Source organism: Emys orbicularis, chromosome 9 (genome assembly GCF_028017835.1).
Source record: "Emys orbicularis isolate rEmyOrb1 chromosome 9, rEmyOrb1.hap1, whole genome shotgun sequence".
In the NCBI taxonomy this organism is placed as follows: Eukaryota; Metazoa; Chordata; order Testudines; family Emydidae; genus Emys; species Emys orbicularis.
The window spans coordinates 65,335,194-65,356,639 of NC_088691.1; the positions used below are offsets into that span (position 1 = coordinate 65,335,194).

Sequence of the window (21,446 nt, forward strand, 5' to 3'; positions counted from 1 at the left end):
GACCAGGAACCAGAATGTGACTTGGTCACAATCATCTTCCCTGTTTCCCCCTGCTATGAGGGGGGAAGAAGGGAAATCACGAGGCACCAGGTATAGGGTACTTCCCCCAGAGTGCTAGAGTTCTAATTCAGTGTGTGCCGTTCTGTACGTTTGTTTGTGCTCAGAAATGATCATCTCTGACCAAAATGGCCAAATGACCAAAATGGCACTTACATATAGTTTCCCTGAAAACACTTATTTGTGGGTTCAAGGTCTGTCTCCTGCACAGTTGTGAATGAAAAACTAAAGTCCGGGTTTGGAAATTGGCCATGTATGTATAGCAGTTTGGGGGTTGTTTTTTCTCAAGTTTAAACTCAATGAAAAGAGTTTGCAAAGGCCAAGATGTTTAAAGGAGGCAGCTCTGCCTTCTCTGTACCTTTTGATAATAAGCCACTTTTTATGTGCATAAATACCATATGTATTTTGGTGCCCAAGTTTGCAAATTTTAGTCAAACTACTTGATTGTGCAGCATGCCATGTCAGATCCACATTTGGTATGATATGATGACTTGAGACAGGGGTTCCCATCTAGAATGAATATAACTTTAGGATGTGAGTATGATTAGATATATTCCTGGCTAAAGAATGAATTAATAAGTTGGAGCAAAGAATATATTAAACAGTTCTGAGGTGCAGGTTGAGCGAGAACTGCATTTCTGCAGAAATGGACTGAATGAAAATGCTGAACTCATTAATTATGACTGCAATCCTAAAACACTACAGATTATGGTGACTGAGAGAGATCTTTCCATTTTCTTGTGAAATATGTAATTTCTTTGTTACTAGAATGGATACTTTGTCACCTTTATGTATCTGTCAGGTTTGGCAGATGAGTTTTGTTGTTGAATTTTATTTTCCATCTGGTAGCACAGTGGTGTCATATAAAATGCAGGTGAGCTTGGTTATGTAGATGATGATAATGATCCTGGCCCATAGGAGGGGACTGAAAGGAAGAAGGTATTCACCATTTAGATAGGAACTAACTGCAGAGGGAATGAGTGACAAGATAGTACCGCCAAAGTTAAACTATCTTCCCTTCATGATCTCCACAGGACTAGAAGGCAAACAATGTGATTTTTTTCCTAGCCCTGACCCATAGTCTATCCTCCTCCTGCTCCTTTCCCAAACATGGACCAATGGTTATCCATCTGCAGGGTCTAAGGGAAAGGAGTGATGATGTGAATGCTCTATGTGAGGAGTGTATGAAGATGAGGATATTGTTGCCTGTAATTACATGTTCAATCTTACTTAAAAAGATACATTTACATGCAATCAAGTCTGTGCAATTACATTGTCCTAAAATGAAATCTTATATGACACTGATGGGTTCTTTTCATTTGGGCCCTGTCCCACAATCTTCTGCATGTAGAACTCCTGAACAGGAATTCTGCCCACTGAGGGCTTTATCTGGCCCTCACTACTGTGGGCTGGTACATGGATGCAATACATAATTGTCAAAGAAATAAGCTTGACCAATAAATATTTGCTGGATGCTGTCTTATATTAAATCTGCAGGTAATATTAGAAACACGGAGAAGCTGAACTACGATAAACAGCACGAGTATGAGATAATGGTAACTGCTTTTGACTGTGGGCAGAAACGTGCAACAGAAGATGTCTTAGTACGAGTTGATGTCAAACCAGTGTGCAAACCAGGCTGGCAAGGTAGGGTTTAATATTTGATATTGTTTGGGTTTTTTTTCCCTTTCTTTCACAATATATAATGTCTGGTATTCTTTGCAGTTATGTGTGAAATGATTACTATTTTTTACTTGTATTTAATCCAGCATCAATTTAAAATCTGGATAACCACTCCCAGCTGGTTTATATCAAGCCACGTTCCTTAGGAATAAGTGATTCTTCATGAGTCGGAATGAAGGATTGATCAAATCAACTCAGAATAAAAGCATCACTTAAAAACCTTTCCAAAACTTGGTCAAACATTCTAAGGTGTTCAAAAATATTTTTTTTAATCTTTTTTTAGTAAACTGTTCTCGAACTTCATTGCACCATGACCCCCTTCTGACAACAAAAATTACTTCATGACCCCAGGCGGGGGGCAGGGCAGGGGCGGAGCCCGAGCCCTGCGGCCCCAGGCTGGAGCCCTTGGGCTTCGGCTTCAGCCCCGGGCCCCAGCAAGTCTAATACTGGCTCTGGTGACCCCATTAAAATGGGGTTGCAACCCACTTTGGGGTCCTGACCCACAGTTTGAGAACCACTGGGATAGAGCAAGCAGGATTCCTTTTCATGTATCATCAACAAAATTGTTTGCCAAGTTCCACCTACATGGCCAGTCTGTTAGTATCATTAGTGTATTTGCACAGTATCAAAGAGGGCACAATCTGCGGGCAACAATCTGCCACAGTTCCTTGTCTGTAAATTGGGGATAACACCTAACCCACAGAGGAGTTATAAGGTTAAATATGTCAGATTGTGAGGTGCTCAGATACTCTGACAATGGGAGCCTAAAATAGCTAGATTACCCAAGTGTAACTCAGGACTACATTTGGCCTTCAAAATCTTAATTGTTAGTGTGGATGCTTATGGAGGAAAAATCTTGCCTTCGTTGTCATCACCTAGATTGTGGGGCTGGCTGACAGAAGAAACTACTTGTAAACTGAGCACAATGAGTCTGGAAGTCACTGAGATGCAATAAACGTGGAGCACCAGGATTCCATTTTTATACTCACTATTCAGAGGAGAAAACCACACTTTACTTGTTAGGGGCCACACATAGTTTTCATTGTGCATGTGTCCGGAATATTTGAGGGACACATTTTATAAAAATAAGTGTATGAAATAAACAAATTTGAAACAGTTCTACATATTCTTAGCTATGTTTGTTGGTCTAAAAAACTTATTATTCTTTTTATAAGATCAAAGAGCATTCTTTAGAGAGATTTTACTTGTGCAAATACTCTATTTTGTGAGATCATTTGCTGGAGGATTAAATGCACCAAAATGTAAGCTCAGAAACTAGTATTAAAATGATGCAATCGCTGGTTGTTAACTATTTCATTATTTCCATAAAGGTATTCTATTGACTGAGTAATCTTTGTGAAGAAATCATGCTAATAGCACAATTATATTGCCCAATAACATCATACTTACAGCAATTTTATTTGACAATTCAGACATCAATTACAATGCAGTTGCTCATTGCAACATATTTCAGGTAATTAAAAAAACTGATAGATGATAAAAGATGCAAACAACCCTTCTTGCCTACATTCCCCTCCTTTAATATTACATAAAATGGATATAATTTATTTATGATCTTAGCAAAAGGCTGGACATGAGTTCTGATTCTTCCCAAATGCAGAATTTATTCTCCTCCTAGAAATCAAAGTTGCGTGTGACTGATGCTTTGTTTAACCCTTGATAATAGGGCTCAGGCCCTGGTTTGTTATTTTAATGTAGTGACATTGAGAGAATTGAGAGGCCCATATGTTTGGAATGGAAAATAAAATGGGGAGGAGGGTGGGAACTGCATTAAACTGAGGCGGAACCTATTTAAAGTATGTAGACAAAAATCATCTTTTAAAAAATTTGTACAATATGTGGTATAAGAAGAGAATAGCTCATCTAAGACATCTATGAGCAGTTGGAAATGATGTGGCCTGGCCTGATAGCATTTGTTAGCCCTGTATGTAATATTTATTTAAACTCTGAATTTTGTTTTTGTAGGCTATGCTGCATAATTGTGTTCTTTGTTGTTATGATCTGAGGTTGTTCAAGATTCTATTATGAGTCTTTGGCATAGGCAATGGAGAAAAACTGTATTAGTAAACTTTGCTAGCTTCTGCTCTTCGTTATACCAAGGTTCTTCCAAATGAGTTCATTTGATGGAGTTACTCTGGTTTTTACATCAGAGAAATGGATAACAGATTCTCTTTCATTGTATCTACGTTTCTTCAGATCACTTGAAATGGTATGTGATTACATTGTATATTGTAAGATCCTTGGGATCTTGAATTACATGAGTATAGTGCATCTTTGGCACTCACCAAATAATAAGCAATAATTTGGTGATGAGATTATATATGATATTTATACCAAGTCCTGTACTTCTATTAAAATAAGAAATACTTTATCCTGCTTATTTCACTGCTCTACAGCCAAAATGCTTCTGAAATAAATGTAGTCAAACTTTACTAATTCTGGGTCACTGAGAACGAAAATGATGCTTAAAATTGTTGATTGGCTCTAGTTTTCAAGATATGCTATAGGGTCAGTATATACGACCCTTGACTTGGGAATGGCAGAGGATAAGTGAGTTATAAAGGGAAGGGATCTCAATTTAAACCAGAAATGACTAAAATACATCTTTGACTGGATCTATGAATAAATCTATGACTGGGTTTGGACAGTACTTGCTTTTTAGGCAAAACAATGAATGATGCAATCTGAAGCTGGTATTGCGTCATACATGATATGAATTGCATCATGTTATTCCTAGAAGTCATGGATGATGCAATCGTAACGAAGCTTACATCACTCTGCTGAACAAATTGCCCTATATCAGCTCTAGAAATCATACAGTGTCGTGCTCTCTTATTTGTCAGTGTTTGATTTTGCAAAGGGACACATTTCTGTTTAGCCAAAGTGAGCAGAGATGCCTCGTACTTGTGTGAACAGTGCAGATAACTTCTGCTATGTTTGTGGTGAAGTGACTTTTGCATCACAAAAGCGCAGTATAACCACTATGGTTAAGAAAGCCTATCACCTTTATTTTGGCTGCAAAATTGGAGATCAGGACAAGAGGAGCTCGGTTTGTTTACCTTAACCAAAAGAAGGCTGAGGGGGGATATGATTGCTGTCTTTAAATATATCAGAGGGATAAATACCAGGGAGGGAGAGGAATTATTTCAACTCAGTACTAATGTGGACACGAGAACAAATGGATATAAACTGGCCATTGGGAAGTTTAGGCTTGAAATTAGACGAAGGTTTCTAACCATCAGAGGGGTGAAGTTCTGAAACAGCCTTCCGAGGGAAACAGTGGGGGCGAAAGACCTCTTTGGCTTTAAGATTAAGCTTGATAAGTTTATGGAGGGGATGGTTAGATGGGATAACGTGATTTTAGTCAATAGGTCAATAACGTGCCATCGCTGGTAATTAGTAACAATGGTCAATGATGGGATATTAAAAGTTACTACAGAGAACTTTTTTCCGGAAGGTCTGGCTGGAGAATCTTGCCCGTATGCTCGGGGTTCAGCTGATCGCCATATTTGGGGTCGGGAAGGAATTTTCCTCCAGGGTAGATTGGCAGAGGCCCTGGAGCTTTTTCGCCTTCCTCCACAGCATGGGGCAGGGGTCGCTTGCTGGAGGATTCTCTGCGACTTGAAGTCTTTAAATCATGACTTCAACAGCTGAGTCAAGGGAGAGAATTATTCCAGGAGTGGGGGGTCAGCTTTTGTGGCCTGCATCATGCAGGAGGTCAGACTAGATGATCATAATGGTCCCTTCTGACCTTAAAGTCTATGAGTCTATGAGTCTATGAGTAAGAGGTGGGCCCCACACATATGCTGCAACACTTGTGCAACAAATCTTCGCCAGTGGTTGAACAGGAAAAGGAAATCTATGCCTTTTGCAGTGCCAATGATTTGGAGAGAGCCAACAGATCATACCAGCAATTGTTACTTCTGCATGGTGCCTCCAGTTGGGAAAGGTGTGTCAAAGAAGAAAAAGTGGACTGTGCATTATCCAAACATTTCATCAGCTATACGCCCAGTACCCCACGGAGAAGGACTGCCGGTTCCTGATGCACCAGAATCATTCTCACTTGAGTCAGACGAGGAAGAGGAAGAGGATGAAACTTCTGGTCCTGAACCATCAATGTCACAGGACCCACATTTTCTCCCATCCTCCTCCTCTGAACCACACCTCATAACACAAGGTGAACTGAATGACCTTGTCAGGGATTTGGAACTACCCAAGAGTAAGGCAGAGCTGTTGGGCTCCAGACTACAGCAGTGGAATCTCCTGGCAGGTGATGTTAGGGTTTCCATGTTCCGTGACCGTCAAAAGGATCTTGTCCCATTCTTCTTCATGGAAGGTGATCTTGTAGCCTGCAACAACATCGATGGTGTGATGGCAGCCCTCAACATCGTTCACGATCCAGATGAGTGGAGACTGTTCATTGATTCATCGAAGATGAGTCTTAAAGCTGTTTTACTGCATAATGGCAATGTTTTGCCATCAATTCCAGTTGGTCATGCAGTCCATATGAAGGAAACCTATGACAACATGAAACAACTTTTGAGGTGCATAAACTATGACCAACATCAGTGGCAGCTTTGTGGCGATTTGAAGGTTGTTGCTCTCTTGCTTGGTCTGCAGACTGGATACACAAAGTACTGCTGTTTTCTCTGCGAATGGGATAGTCATGCAAGAGATTCCCACTACATCAAGAAAGATTGGCCACTCCGACAGTCATTGGAGCCTGGGAGGAAAAGTGTACAGCATCCACCACTTGTTGAATCAAGGAAGATTTTGTTACCACCCTTACACATCAAGCTGGGTCTGATGAAGAACTTTGTCAAGGCCATTGACAAAACACAAGCAGCTTTCAAGTACCTCCGTGGAAAATTTCCAAGGTTAAGTGAAGCTAAGATAAAGGAAGGTGTCTTTGTTGGTCCTCAGATTCGTGAACTTCTTCAAGATGATGCATTTGACCATGCACTGCGTGGCAAGGAAAAGACGGCATGGAAAGCCTTCCAGTTAGTGGCAATAAATTTTCTCGGAAACAACAAGGCAGACAACTACAGGTTGTTGGTGGAAAACCTCCTCAAGGCATACAACAGCCTTGGTTGCAACATGTCACTAAAGATACATTTTTTGCACTCTCATCTAGATTTTTTTCCACCGAACTGCGGAGAAGTGAGCGACGAGCACGGTGAGCGATTTCACCAGGACATTGCAACAATGGAGAAACGCTATCAGGGCAAATGGAGCCCATCAATGTTTGCAGACTATTGCTGGACAGTGACAAGAGATGCTCCATTTAATGAATACAAGAGACAAGCCAAGAAGCGCCGAGTAGACACTGAATAGGACTAAACTATGTACATAATAGTTTTTTGCCTTTTGTTTCATAATAAATTTTATTTATATAACCCTTTGGCTGATTTTTAAAGTGTTACATAAACAGGACAGGTGAAATATTATCATGTAAAGCAACCATAAACACATGAAAAGACCTAGGTTTACAATTTTTGATTAAAACTCTATCTACACAATATACATAGACATAAAATGTAAAAACTTAAATATCTTAGAAACAGTAGCCAATCAGTTGTTTTAATTGTCGTATTTGAATTCAGCACATCAAAATGCATAATAAATAGCACATTTTATCTCTGAAGCAGACGACTTCTCAAAAATTGTAGACCAGTGTTTTTAGAAAGGACGGCCACATATTTCAATTACGTTGTTTTCACCATCCCAGCCAAACTTAAGCTGATTGTCTGTAAAGCTGTTTGCCTGCTACTAGAAATAATCAATGTAAAATAATCAATAAGGCAAAACTTAGTGACTATTTCCAATTCTGCAACAATACTGGAAGCCTAAACCCTGGTATTTAGCAATATAAAATGCAGGTAGGTGGGATGACAATTACTCCCTCCTCTTAAAATAATGTAAGTTTCAGTTCTTTGAAAAGAATAATAAATTTGAGTAATCTTGCCTACCTAAAAATATTTTAATATATTTGCCAAAGAACACAGCATTCTTCAGAGCTCTTGATTATAACACAGAAGTTGGAGAAATAAATTACAACATGCGCTTTGCAAAATTCTGCAGTGTTAACCTTAATAAACTGTGATTTTTTGTTTTTAAATCTACTGAATTTGAATTTACTCCATTCTTGTTGTTGTTTCCTAAAAGTTGCTATTGGCCAGTGATCTGAACTATTGTGCAGCTCTTTCTGTGATTGGCAGTAACTGAAACAATAGCTGTCCTAACGTGAACCCAATGTTAAAAATTTCAGTGAGGTCACAGCCGTCCTTCAAACAACCCAAATTGCTCTGGGGTAAGGCAGCAAAGAATTGGCATATACAGAGTGTAATTCAAGTACAAATTGATTCCTGCTCCTAGAGGCTAACTCCACATGACTAATATGTGTAGCAGAGCAAATACGATTCAACACACCTAAGTCTCACTCTTAAAACAATTTCCCCTTAGGTAGAAAATAATGCTAGTATTGTTAAAGGGCTCCATCAAATTTAGTGACTGCTTCCCCTGCCTCTGATAATAGACACTGGTGAATGGTCACACACAACGTAGGAGCTGTCCAGAAGAGGTAAATCTGATATTTTACAGGGAAGACTCCTTAGACATCTAAACCTGAACTTAACTGACATCAAACAGTTCTTACCCATTGTGGTGGTACCCTCAGCAAACCGAAAATAGAAATGAATGGACCAAATTAATTCCTAGTTAGCTCCTTTGGTGTTATTGGAGTCGTCTAGGCATGAATTTGGCCGAGTAACTTTGAAATATGCTGCAGCTTTCCTCATGTTGCTTATGTTTTCATCGGCATTTATTTCAAACAGTGTAGATGTCATGATTACCTTCTCCCAGGCAATGAGGGTGCTTGCATAATAAGTCAAAGTTATTACTACTATGGAAAATTATGTTAGTGATATAAGGGAGATTTTAAGCAGAAAAAAAGGAACAAAGACAGTAACACAACTCTAGTTTCTTGTAGCTATGTAACAAATAACCATCTCATCTACTTTTCTTCTGCTTACAATAGCCTTTTCTGTTCAGCTATGTTCCCCGGAAACTTCAGATTGTTCTGTCTTTGGCATTCTTGTTGCAGGCTGTGATTCCCTAAGGACACAGCATGGCATTGTGCACTTTTTTTGTCAGCTCAGCATCTGAGAAAGACACATGTCTGACCTGATTCTCCTCACTCCATTGGTTCTTCAGCCATATAAATATTGACGTATATCATTGAAAGGAGAATTAGACTCATTCTTTAATTTAGGTAGTTTTATTTCCAGTAAGGTGTACAATGTATTTAGACATAGACACTCAACAGTTCCGATATGAACACTTGTTCTACAATATAGAAGAACAAAGTTTTATTATTCAACAGAGAAACAGTAAAACCCAATCCTGCACTCCTTATTAAGGTGAAAGTCCTGTTCAGTTTTATCCATAAAGGTAAGAGATGTAGTAATAGATCAGTGAAAATTGATACAGATGGTGACTTCAGTGGAGCTATGCTAGGTTCCAGTCTTAATTAGTCAGATACCCATAGTAAAGGTTATTTTAAGAATGGAGATTATTACAGATAATTAGATGCGTTCAGAACATTTATGCTAAAATTAAATTGACAAAAATAGAAGAGAAATTGGGAAACTTTTTTTTCCTTATTTGCTGACCTACTCTGCAGATCAGAGAACATCTTACAACTCATGAAAGCAAAGATCTTTTCCCATCTAGGGAAAATATCTGCCATGAAACTCATTCCTCCAGGTCAGATTAGAAAGACAACTTCTTTATCACTTGAAGACCTTCCCTTCTGTTTGTCATGCCCTTGACTAACTAGCTATAACTGAAATGTAAACTTTTAAACCCATTGTCAGCCCCACAGGACTTTTGGTTCTAAAACAATGTGTATTTTCAAAATCCTTTCTCGTCAGGCGATCAAGGAAACTTAAGTCATTATTTAAAGAAGGCACTAGCTGAGTTTCAGACAGAGAGCACATTTTTCTAATCAAGTTGAGTTTCTTCGATATTTTATATAGACTGATAATTCACTTACCTATGGTACCATGGATTTTTAATGTAAAATGATACAAGCTTATCTAGAATTTTGTATATTTGCTTCAGATAGTTGGTTCTCAGAATCTCCACTCAGTTGAATGAGATTGCTTTGGTCGTTTGTTCAATTACCCATGTCCTTTTTACATATAGCAAAGGATTATCAAACATCATTACAGATTTCTTAGAAATTATGGAATGTCATTACAAATTACTATCCTCCCTTTGATACTGAAGAGATTGTGCCTGACCCAGGCTTCACACTGGAATAAATCACCGCACTGGACTTGTGTTAAGGTTAGAATTCCTACCTTTAAAAAAGGAACTGAGGAGCTAGACCTTCACTCCTTATTCAAGCAAAACTCCATCAACTTTTTGATCAGGCTCCTAGTCTTTGTGACACTAAGGCACCATGACCACCTTTTAAAATGAATGTGCAAGAATCTAAAAATCAGAGTGCATCTCTGTTCCCTTCTTTGTGTTTTTCTATCAGTGTTTTGAATTGCTCTTTCATTTTCTGCTGTAAATTGCTTTTTCTTTGAAATTGACTACCATTTAAAATTTTACTAATAATTTTTTTTTACAGATAATGGTTAGAAACTTGATTGATTGTATATGGTATTTTAACATATTTATGCATCTGATAAGTAGTAAATTTCAAAGGTCACATTAAAAAAAAAAACTAGGAGCATGTATTTTATTATTAATAATGCTTATTGTAATGAAGACATGAAAGGTGTTATTTTCAAAAACTGATAAAAATAACTAATTTCTGCTTGTCAGACCCAGTAGTATAATGAGAAAAGATGCAACGTAGGCAACAGTGGGATGGGGGGAGAAAAAAATCATTACTGGCATGTTGAGGCCTGTGGTGAATTATGTTCCATGCTGGAAAAAAAAAGAGAAAGGAGAACTTAGTATTCTTGAGTAGAGTGCCTACCAAAAAAGAAAGAAAGAAAAACACAGGTACAAAGACCTCCTAAATCTCACCTTCAGGCTGACAAAGATCTGATCAGTTATTGATCAGTTAAACCCCAAATCAGGTTTTTATTTTACTTCATAAGAACAGAATGATTTCAAAGGGATAACAAACACTAAGGTTACAGGGCTACTAAGCTGCTGTAAACAAACCTGTCTGCTCAGAATTCAGGGAACTCATCTGAATAGTCTCTCTCTTCCCAAAATACATAGGTAAAAATGAATTAAGGTTGCAAGTAATAACATAAGAGTGGCCATACTGGGTCATACCAAAGGTCCATCTAGCCCAGTATCCTGTCTTCCTACAGTGGCCAATGCCAAGTGCTTCAGAGGGAATGAACAGAACAGGTAATCATCAAATGATCCATCCCATGTTGCCCATTCCCAGCTTCTGGCAAACAGAGTCTAGGGACACTTCAGAGCATAATTTCACATCCATGCCCATCCTGGCTAATAGCCATTGATGGCCCTATCCTCCATGAACTTATGTAGTTCTTTTTTGAACCCTGTTATAGTCTTGGTCTTCACAATATCCCCTGGCAAAGAGTTCCACAGCTTGACTATGTGTTGTGTCAAGAAATATTTCCTTTTGTTTGTTTTAAACCTGCTGCTTATTAACTTCATTTGGTGACCCCTAATTCTTGTGTTACTGGGAGGAGTAAATAACACTTCATAATTTACTTTCTCCACACCTGTCATGTGTGACGGGTTCTGTCACAGAGACCCCCTTGGGACTGTCACCTGACATGCTTAAGTTACCTCTGAGCCCGTTTTCCCTGCCAGCTTGGGACTCCAGAACCCTGCCTTGTTGAGCCAGACACGCTAGCCTGCTGCAACACAGACCCAGGTCTGGTCCACGCCCCCAAAGCTGCAGACTTTAACTAAAAACTGCTCCACAGGTTTCCTATCTCCAGCATCCAGACATCCAGCTCCCAATGGGATCCAAACCCCAAATAAATCCATTTTATTTGTATAAAGTTTATACAGGGTGTCACGGACTCACAGATCGTGCCCACTTTTGGCCCTGTGCGGTCTGTGGGGAGTGCCCCTTTCAGTGCAACAGCCCTTCTCGGGGGTCCACTCTCTCTCGGGGTCAGGCCCCTCCACCTCCTGGAGTCGCACCTCGTAAAGGTTTGAGTTCCTTCAGAACTCTTGGGTGAATACCATCTGGTCCTGGTGACTGATTACTGTTTAATTTATCAATTTGTTTCAAGACACCTCAATCTGGGACAGTTCCTCAGATTTGAATTCATTTAGTTTCTCGGCAATGGTCCTATCTTCCTTGAGTGCTCCTTTAGCATCTTGATCATCCAGTGACCCCACTGGTTGTTTAGCAGGCTTCCTGCTTCTAATGTACTTAAACAAAAATTTTGCTGTTACTTTTTGAGTCTTTGACTAGGTGTTCTTCAAATTCTTTTTTTGCCTGCCTAATTACATTTTTACACTTCACTTGCCAGAGTTTATGCTCCTTTGTATTTTCCTTAACATGTTTTAACTTAGACTTTTTAAAGGATACCTTTTTGCCTCTAACTGCTTCTTTTACTTTGTTGTTTAGCCATGGTGGCACTTTTTTGGTCCTTTTTTCCCCTAGGCCAGTGGTTTCAAACTGTGGGTCGCGACCCAGTACTGGGTCACGGAATGTAAGGCACTGGGTCACAGCGGCTCTGGTCAGCACTGCTGACCGGGCTGTTAATAGTCCCGTCTGCGGTGCTGCCCAGCTGAGGCAGGCTACTAGTCCCTACCTCTTCAGACACTGTGCTGCGCCCCAGAAGCGGCCAGCAGCAGTTCTGGCTCCTAGGTGGGGGTGTAATGGAGCTGTGCGCGCTGCTCCCGCCCCGAGCACCGGTTCCGGACTCCCATTGGCCAGTTCCCGCCAATGAGAGCTGGGGGGGGGGCGGTGCCTGCGGGTGAGTCCCACGCAGAGCTGCTTGCACGCCTCCGCCTAGGAGCCAGACCTGCTGCTGGCCACTTCCGGGGCGCAGCGCGGTCTGCGGTGCCAGGACGGGCAGGAAGCCTGCCCTAGCACCCCCACTGCGCAGCTGACCAGGAGCCGCCCGAGGTAAGCCGGTGCCCCAACCCCACACCCCAATCCCCAGCCCTGAGCTCCCCCCAAACCTGGAGCCCCCTCCTGCTCCCCAAACCCCTCATCCCCAGCCCCAGCCCAGAGCCCTGATCCCCTCCCACACCCCAACCCCCTGCCCCAGCCCAGAGCCCCCTCCCACACCCTGAACCCCTCATTCCTGGCCCCACCCTGCAGCCTTTACCCCTGCTCCCCAATCCTCTGCCCCAGCCCTGAGCCCCTCCCAAACCCCTCATCCCCAGCTCCATTGCGTCGTGGGCCCTTTCCTGCTGGGGGCAACCACCAGTGGCAGGGTTCCTGTGGAGGCCCAGCTGCAATTTTAATTTTGCTTCATTTTGGCATAATACCTGCTGTCCATCAGATGCTGGAAGTTGAAGTTGCTCAGAGTCCCTGGCAGGCAGCACACTCAGGTCCTTAGGAAGAAAAAGGTTCTTTCATCCACCATCAAGGGCTTATATCTGTTTAAAGCATGATCTCAAGAAATGAAACTCTGGCCAGGGCACAGTGATGCTGTTGACGGATCCTGTAAGAAGCTCTATCCAGAGTTCCCTGGAAAGGTCACTTCAATGCATGCGTGGCCTTTGAAAGTGGTAAAAGAGAAAAGTTCTCCCCTTCAAAAGTTTTTGGCATTTATGCCAAGAGGAACAGATGAAATGATCAGGTGGAATGGCTCATGTTTTCATATATCTGTTTCCAAAATGGAGCTGAAAATGCTTTGGAAATAACTCTCTCTGAGCTGCCCTCTATCTACATTTGTTTGCAACCCCATGCAGAGAGTGCTGGCCCAGGCAGAATGGGCATGGGCCATCATACAGAGTTGTGCCATTAGAATAACCTTTCATTCTCACTGCATGTGCTTTTGAGGTGGGGAGGGGACAAATACACCCACTGCTGGAGAAAGCAAACTCACAAAAATGGAAATGGCCATACGCAAACCTATGTCTATATATGCACCACTCTAGAGGGACTCTACAATATTTCTGTGGAAATAAACAAGGCTGTACAGCAGCTGGCTAAATACCATGTACTCAGACAAAAGAAAGGGGTACAGAATGACTACCTGATGTGTGTGATGTGACTAATGTACAAAACCACTTTGAAAGTACCATTTCAGGTGAAAGACAAACAAGTTAGTGTGATCTATTGGAATAATTACAGCGTCTAACCTGGTAGAATGTCTTGGCTGTTTGGCATCTTGACTGTGGGAGTTGTGAGTAGCTGCTGTGAACATTCTTAACTTGTGTGTATCTGAAGCACCCTGCTGCTCAGGGCTAACATATTTGTGATGGAACAGTTGGATGCAGGTTTTCAGGCAGTGGCCAGGAGCATGTATGCTGTGTGGCTTCACTTTATGTTAGGTTTTATATAAATTGTGTATCACCATGATGCTTTCTATAAGAATACTGAGCATCCTTTACAGGACATGTTGAGGTTTATCATAGAATATCAGTGTTCGAAGGGACCTCAGGAGGTCATCTAGTCCAAAGCAGGACTCATCCCCAGACAGATTTTTGCCCCAGATCCCTAAATGGCCCTTTCAAGGATTGAACTCACTATCCTGGGTTTAGCAGGCCAATGCTCAAACCACTGAGCTATCCCTCCCCCTTAATCTAGTTCCATCTATGGTCAACATCCAAACTGTAGGTACTTTTGTCCTATAAAAGGTATGTAATAGAAGATAAGAACTATGCAGTGTGTTTTTACTTCCCTGGGTAGCAGAACCAATGCTGAATGAGGCAGGTCACTGAATGTGTGAATAGCACACTATTTAGGCTGAGGTGGTGTTTTCAGTGCAGTGCTAGTCTGTCCTTTCTTTCACAGATTATAAAGAACTGACTTTACCCCGTTTTGACAATCCGTTGGGATCAATGCAGATGTGAGATAAGAGCATCTGAGTCAACGTGTTTAGATTGCAATGTAGTATGTCTTCTGCCAGTGCTTTTGTGCTCTTAGTGAGGGTTTTCACGCCAGCAGAATGCATTGGCATTGGCCTCACTTGGTCACTAAAAGGGGAATACAGTCAGTCTAAAAAGGCATCTTTTTAACTTTTCTACACTGATTCTACCTCCTCAAAATGTGTGTCCACAATCTCCGTCCTTGGGTGGATTAACTGGTTCTCAGAAGTCTCTGCAGATTCAAAAATGCGACTCATATATCCATAGTTCTGGTAGCATTAACATCACAAAGCCAACGTTAGCAGTCAAAAATACTAAGCCAGTTGTTGACACTCCGTGGAAGTGAAGTCCTTCAAGACCCTCTGAAATTGGATTGGCATTTTGGAAAAGATGTGATCATACATTTCTAAGGATATGTTTGTAAGGTTATATCTATGCTACTTGCACTATGGTGGCACAGATGCAAACCTGCAGGTATGCTGCTTTAGTGTAGATACTTGCTACAGTGACGGAAGGTTTTTTCTTTGCTGTAATAAATCCACCCCCTTGAGAGGCCATGGCGAGGTTGACTGAAGAATTTTTCTGGTGACCTAGAGCTGTTCTACACCAAGGCTTAGGTTGGTTTAACTAAATCTCTGAAGGATGTGAATTTTTCACACCCCTGAGCCATGTAGTTAGGTCAACACAAGTTTTAGGTATAGACAAGGCCTAAACTATAACCAATCAATCACTGTTCTTCAAACCAGTCTCCAGTGATATTCAAAGACTTACCTGGCAGAAATAAAATACAGATGAGAGAAGCCCTTTTTTAAACATTAAACTAATTTGATGAGTATAAAACAAAAAGCAAGCTAAATTATTTGTTACGGGGAGGAGGGGGATGGGGGAATAGACAAAGAAAACATGAAAAGGGAGAAGGGAACAGTGACACCACTAACCACTCTTTCTTGCTGGTGTGTGAGTGCAACAGAATGCCAGTTCTTAAATGTTCTATGAAATGAGGCCATGCCAAAAGTGAAATTTGCTATGGTCAAATCTGATGATTTACTCCTATGCTTGCACTAGTCTGAATTCTGGCAGCTCAGGCCCTGATCCTGCAGTTGGATCTGCCTGGGGAAATCCTGAAGAATGCCATTGAAATCGATGGGGCTTTGCTGGGATCCACCTATACAGATCAGATTTCAGGAGCAGAGTCATAAAGATATACATATACAAGTTCTTTAAGTAAATTTCAGTTTATTTATTCCAATCATTATGATGTGGCAGTTCAAGATTTCTCTCAAAATTAACTTTCGACTATAAAGAACAACTGAATTACATTACCAACTGATTATAAAATGAATGGAAAACTGTGGAAGGGGAAGTGATCGTGTGTGTGTGTGTGTGTGTACGTGCACAACATATATACAAAAGAATTATAGTCACACAAATGCATGTGTAACCTGAAGACAGAATATTAATGGAAAAGTATCATTCACTAATAGAACTAGGAAAGACCTTGAATGCTAATAAAGATATGAGTGAGGCTTTCTAGCATTCAGAGACTATTTCGGATATTGAGAATTCAGAGCAGGTGTAACAGTAACAAAACAAATTACTGCAGAGAAAAAAAAAATCACCATTTTCTCTCTTAATCCTTTGAATGGCTTGGTGCATTCACTTCAATGTTTGAAAAACAATGGAAGGAACCTTGTATCTTATTTGTGTAAACTGAGATGTTATAATTTTGACAATATATGTTATGCCTTTAAAATGGCATTCCATGGAGCACAGTATTCAAATGCTAAGGGCAGCACAGGTATCAAAAGTAGGACCACCTCAGAAATGTTGCATCTTCATTGAACATTAACCTTTTAAGCATTCCCTAAGTGTATAAGTTAAGCAAAGCAGCACCAGCTTGTGACGTGGTAGTATGTCTCCACATTCCATTGAAATAAATGATGTTGTAACAAAACCATGCCTTGCCTGACTGTACTGCACTGAACATCCCAAATGTCACTGCACTGTGCGTCCCAGATTCCATATGGTAGGTATCCAGAGATGTCATTTATTTAGCCCTTGGGCAGGGGTGAAAGTAACTTAAAGGACTTACCGGTACGCTGCAGTCCTGAGGGGGGCATAGCCTCAACCGGAAGAGGTGTGGCCTCAACCGGAAGAAGTGGGGCCTTTCAATATTTAAAGGCCCTTGGATTCCGGCTGTGGCTGGGAGCCCCAGGGCCTTTAAATGACCCTGGAGCTCCCAGCTGCAGAGGCAGCTGGGAGCCCCAGGGCTCAGGGACGAATTAAAGGGCCCGGGACTCCGGCAGCTGCGGTGAGCCCTGGGCCCTTTCAATCCCCGCCAGAGAAGCCAGTCCAGTCCGGCCGCACCGTACCGGCTTACTTTCACCTCTGCCCTTGGGCTTCTTTTCATCTAAGTATCGTGCAGTATATCAATCATGAGATTTCTAGGGCACTTAGTGAGGATGTTGAGCTGTTCACAGTTGTTCAATTTGTAACTCTGGGTGTACTGGCTTTTTTTATTTGTTCTAACATGATATTGGTTTTCAGTGCATACAAAGTAAAATATTTGAATACAGATGATACTTGTCAAACAAATCAGTTAGGGGCCAGTAGCTGAGAAGGGTGCTGGGATTATGCACAGAGAGAATCAATCAACCCCTTCTACTCTGCCAAATGCAGCTCCAAACCCTTGAGGCTGCAATAGGCCCCGCTTGCCTGCAGGGACATCCCTTCCACAGGGGAGATTGGAGAAATCCTCCAGGTAGCTCTACCCCACCCCACCCTTGCACATAGCTCCCACTGCCTTTTTCCACATAGGCACAGAAGCAATTTCAGTGGGAGCTGAGTTCTGTGCATCTTCCCCGGCACAGGGGGAACTGTACTGGTTAGTGTACCAGGGCTCCCTCTCTAGCCACAAAGGTGGAGGCAGAATTTGCCTTTTTTAGCAGATAGAGTAAATAGAAATTAGAAATATATTGCATTACAGTATATACCAAAGGGAAAGAAAAACTAGCTAATACCCCTATAAAGGTCAATGTAAGCGCCCCATATTTTATTTAAAACATTTACATTACCCATCACTTAAAAGGAAAAATCATTCCATCCTTGTGCATGGGGATCATTATTATTTATTTTTAAAGATTGGCTAGTTATTGAAATTTGATCTGAACAGGATCGCACTGGGTTAGTTTGAGGTACTCAAGAGTTTGGATCTAGGCTCAGATTTTAGTTGCATAGTCCATGGAACCTCACACCCAAATATATGACATGGTGATGTTTAGGTGTGAGGCCTGCCCAGGACTACCTACCAGTGCTTTATAGCACAAGTGGCAGAATAGGGCCAGCTGAATGAGGAGGTGCAGACAGCATCTTCCTTCTCTGGAACTGGGCAGACTTATTCTCATCCAGACTCTTCCATGGCTGGCATGGGTTTGCAGAGTGTGTGGTGCTCTGAGTTACTTTGGAAATATATTGTCACAGATCAGAGTTTACCAAAGGAGAACCCAGGAGATTTGGATTTAGCTTATTGGATACCAACCCATCCATTTCAGATGGGTTCAGATATCTTAATTTGTCTAATTGTTTATTCAGCCTTAGAAATTAGTTGCATTTTGTCTGTCCCAATTTAAAATGTCTGTCCTGCAATTCAAAAGCTTCCCTGGGTTCAAGTTATGTAAGTGATCCCCTCTTTCCCCATGACCTCCTGCAGTAACTATTCCATGGAACTGTGACCCTGCCAACCAGGCCTATTGAGGACAAGGGATGGGATTTTTACGGGACCCAGACCTAGTCAATGGAGCTTTCTTCTGCAAGAGATCAGAACAAGTATGCGTCTTGCACCATTCAGAATGAAATGCAATACTCATCTCTTCGACTTAGCTTTCTCCCAGTCACCTCTTCACACAGATACTTCACTCATTCTCTCACACTTTCACAACTTCTATGTACTTTTCAAGTTGCCTCTTACTAGGGGGTAGGGTAAGAGTGTTAACTTCAATTTTAAGATCTCTGGGGTATGGAAATACCATAGGAATGAGGACTATGTAAACAACCTGATCTATTTTTAACATAGCCGTCACCTTAGAGACTGGGTGCTCAGGATTACATTGCACTCCATTGCTGCCCCTTTCCTGCCCCAGAATGCCACGAACAGTGAGGGAGAATGCTATGCTGACCTTAATAAGTCGGCATTAAATCCCTTTTGTGTCAGCGGAGGCAGTGCAGTTGGGACTTAGGCAGGACTGAGGATCTGGCCCCAGTGTTACACATGTTGATGAAAATACTAGCAGCAACACATACTGTGATTCAAATGCTAGACAGCATGAAAAAGCAGTGGTTGAATTCTAGTTGAGATTTTACAGTGGAGCTTGGACAAATGTGAATAGCTAAAACTATGAAGGTTTGTATAGTTCTAGCCATAAGTGATCTAGTTTGCCAACTGGAAAAGTAACAGGAATAAATGAAGCTGCATCTCTTTAAATCCCAAGGGACATTAAGGTGACAATTAAAAACAAAACAAAACAGAAGAAAAAAAGCCCTCCATTATTCTACAATAAGAGTATTGACATTTTTATGGCTATTTTATAAGCAATACCTCACACATGTTTAAAGATTGTGGATTTGCAGACAGATGTGTCAGCCTTAATGGTTCAGTCACATTTCACACATCCAGTGATGAATATTTTGCATGAGTGCCAATTAATCTAAGGTAGCTAAGAAACCAAAAAGTGGCCAAAATCAGAGAAGTGCAGAACTAGTCTGAAACGTTTTAAATAGTTTGAAACTCACACTGTTTGATGATTTGTGGGTGTGGGAATAGTCTGTAAGTAACTAGAGAATGTGAGAATAGAAGGAGCCATAATTCATCTGTCCTCATGGCACATACATAACAGCAAATGTTCATATTTTTGAAGTGAAATGTTAGGAAGTAAATTACATTATTTTCTAAGCAGTCTGAGAGTGTAAACCTGAAGTATTTTGGAAAGAGTAGAGAATGCAAATCTGTTGATATACTGATATACAATTGACAATGTCTTAAGGCATTCTAGGGAATTAGTTATCTGTTAGAGGGAGGAGTTGCAGGCTAATGTAGTTATTTTAAACATCCTATAGAATAGCTATAGTGAGTAAGTCATGATTGCCTTCTAATAATTTTGAATAGTGACCAACACATCCTAAAAGCTTTTGTTACAGTAGGTGTGGAACGTCATGTGAAACCTTCATTTCCCCACAGTCACAGCTTCAGGCAGTTAATAACAAAGCATTACATGATTAATCTCTTTCTCTGGCAAGAAAACAAGTATTTGACAGAAAATTGGATAGACTAAGCCAAATTTTCGAAAGTGGCCAGTGATTTTTGGGTGCCCAATTTGAGACACCCTAAAAGGGTTAGCTTTTCAGAGGGTGAATGCTCAGAACTTTCTGAAAATCAGTCCCTTTTAAGGTGTCTCAGATTGGGCATCCCAAATCAGCAGTAGCAAAAAGCTCTCTGAATAGTACATAGTGGAGAGCAGTTCTAGGCTCAGTTCTTCTTTACTCACCTTCTGGAAACAATTGCAGTGAGATCTGGTGCCAAAGAGTTGTCTTGGTACAACCTATTTACAGTGGAGTAAAACCTCAGCATGAGCAGAGTGAATATTCACTATAAAGCAAGTAGAAGTCTATTTAATTACTGAATTGGAGACTTTTGTCTCCACCACCCAATCAAGAGAACTTCCTTGGATGGTACGTTCCCTTTAATCAGGTTTGATTGAATGTTCGGACGTAATGAATTTATTCTACTAGCAAAGACCCACTTTTATTGTGGCTAAAAATACTTCCGAGAAGCTGGAGCTATGCACATTACAAGATTGCTCTGTCTAAAAAATCTTCCAAATACCCAGATGTGCAGATTAGGCAGACACAGATTAAGCAGGCCCGTGATTTTAAAAGAATTAACTGTTTAATCTCAACATTAATGTGGCACCTTTGCTTTGTTTTGTAATAAATTATGTACCTAAAAAATGTGTACTTGGCTTAAATATAAATTGGAAATATAGCTGAAACACACTCATTTTTCTTAATTTTAATACAGCATTGCTTTGGTGGGATCAGTAAATCAGAACTCACTAATCCCTAAAACAGTTTGAAAACACCATATTTATTCAGATTTAGAAACTAAACATTCCAGTTGAAAAGGTCAGTGGCACATACAGCATGTGCTGTAAGATTGGTAACTGCTCAAATCTTCTCAGTTGTGAGACAGCTGGATAAACAAAGCATGGATTAGCCAGGTCTGGCTGTAAGCCTGCAGAGCACCTTCATCTGTAGCTTTCTGTCATTAGTAGTTCACAGAACAACATTTGGGGAGAGAGAGAGGTGGTGCTGTGGATGGGTACACTGGCCTTTCACATCTGCAGACTAGAGTTGAAAAACTTTTAATCATGAGTCAAATGAGGCCGGTGGTCATATCCTAGTCCTTAGCGGACATTTGCTCATATCACAGAACTTCATAATCATATGACAATTGACATATCTCATTCCACATTGACAATCTCATTCCAAGGAATATGATATAAGCAACGCCATTGCAGATCAGGACTGAGATGTATTAACAATTCTTGTCAGGAGACTTACACAGTGCTTGCCTGGTGCTAGCCAGTGATGTTATTACTTCACTTCACTGTGCACAAAATACTTTT

At 40.9% G+C, this 21,446-nt stretch overlaps 1 protein-coding gene across 1 annotated transcript in view; it reads left to right on the top strand.

Annotated features, from left to right (window-relative positions):
* The window catches only part of CLSTN2 (calsyntenin 2), a 385,405-nt gene that overhangs the window by 259,193 nt on the left and 104,766 nt on the right, over window positions 1–21,446 (top strand). The window contains exon 5 of the mRNA XM_065411406.1: window positions 1,555–1,704. Within this exon, the coding sequence (XP_065267478.1) occupies window positions 1,555–1,704 (150 nt within the window). The remainder of the gene's footprint in view (window positions 1–1,554; window positions 1,705–21,446) is intronic.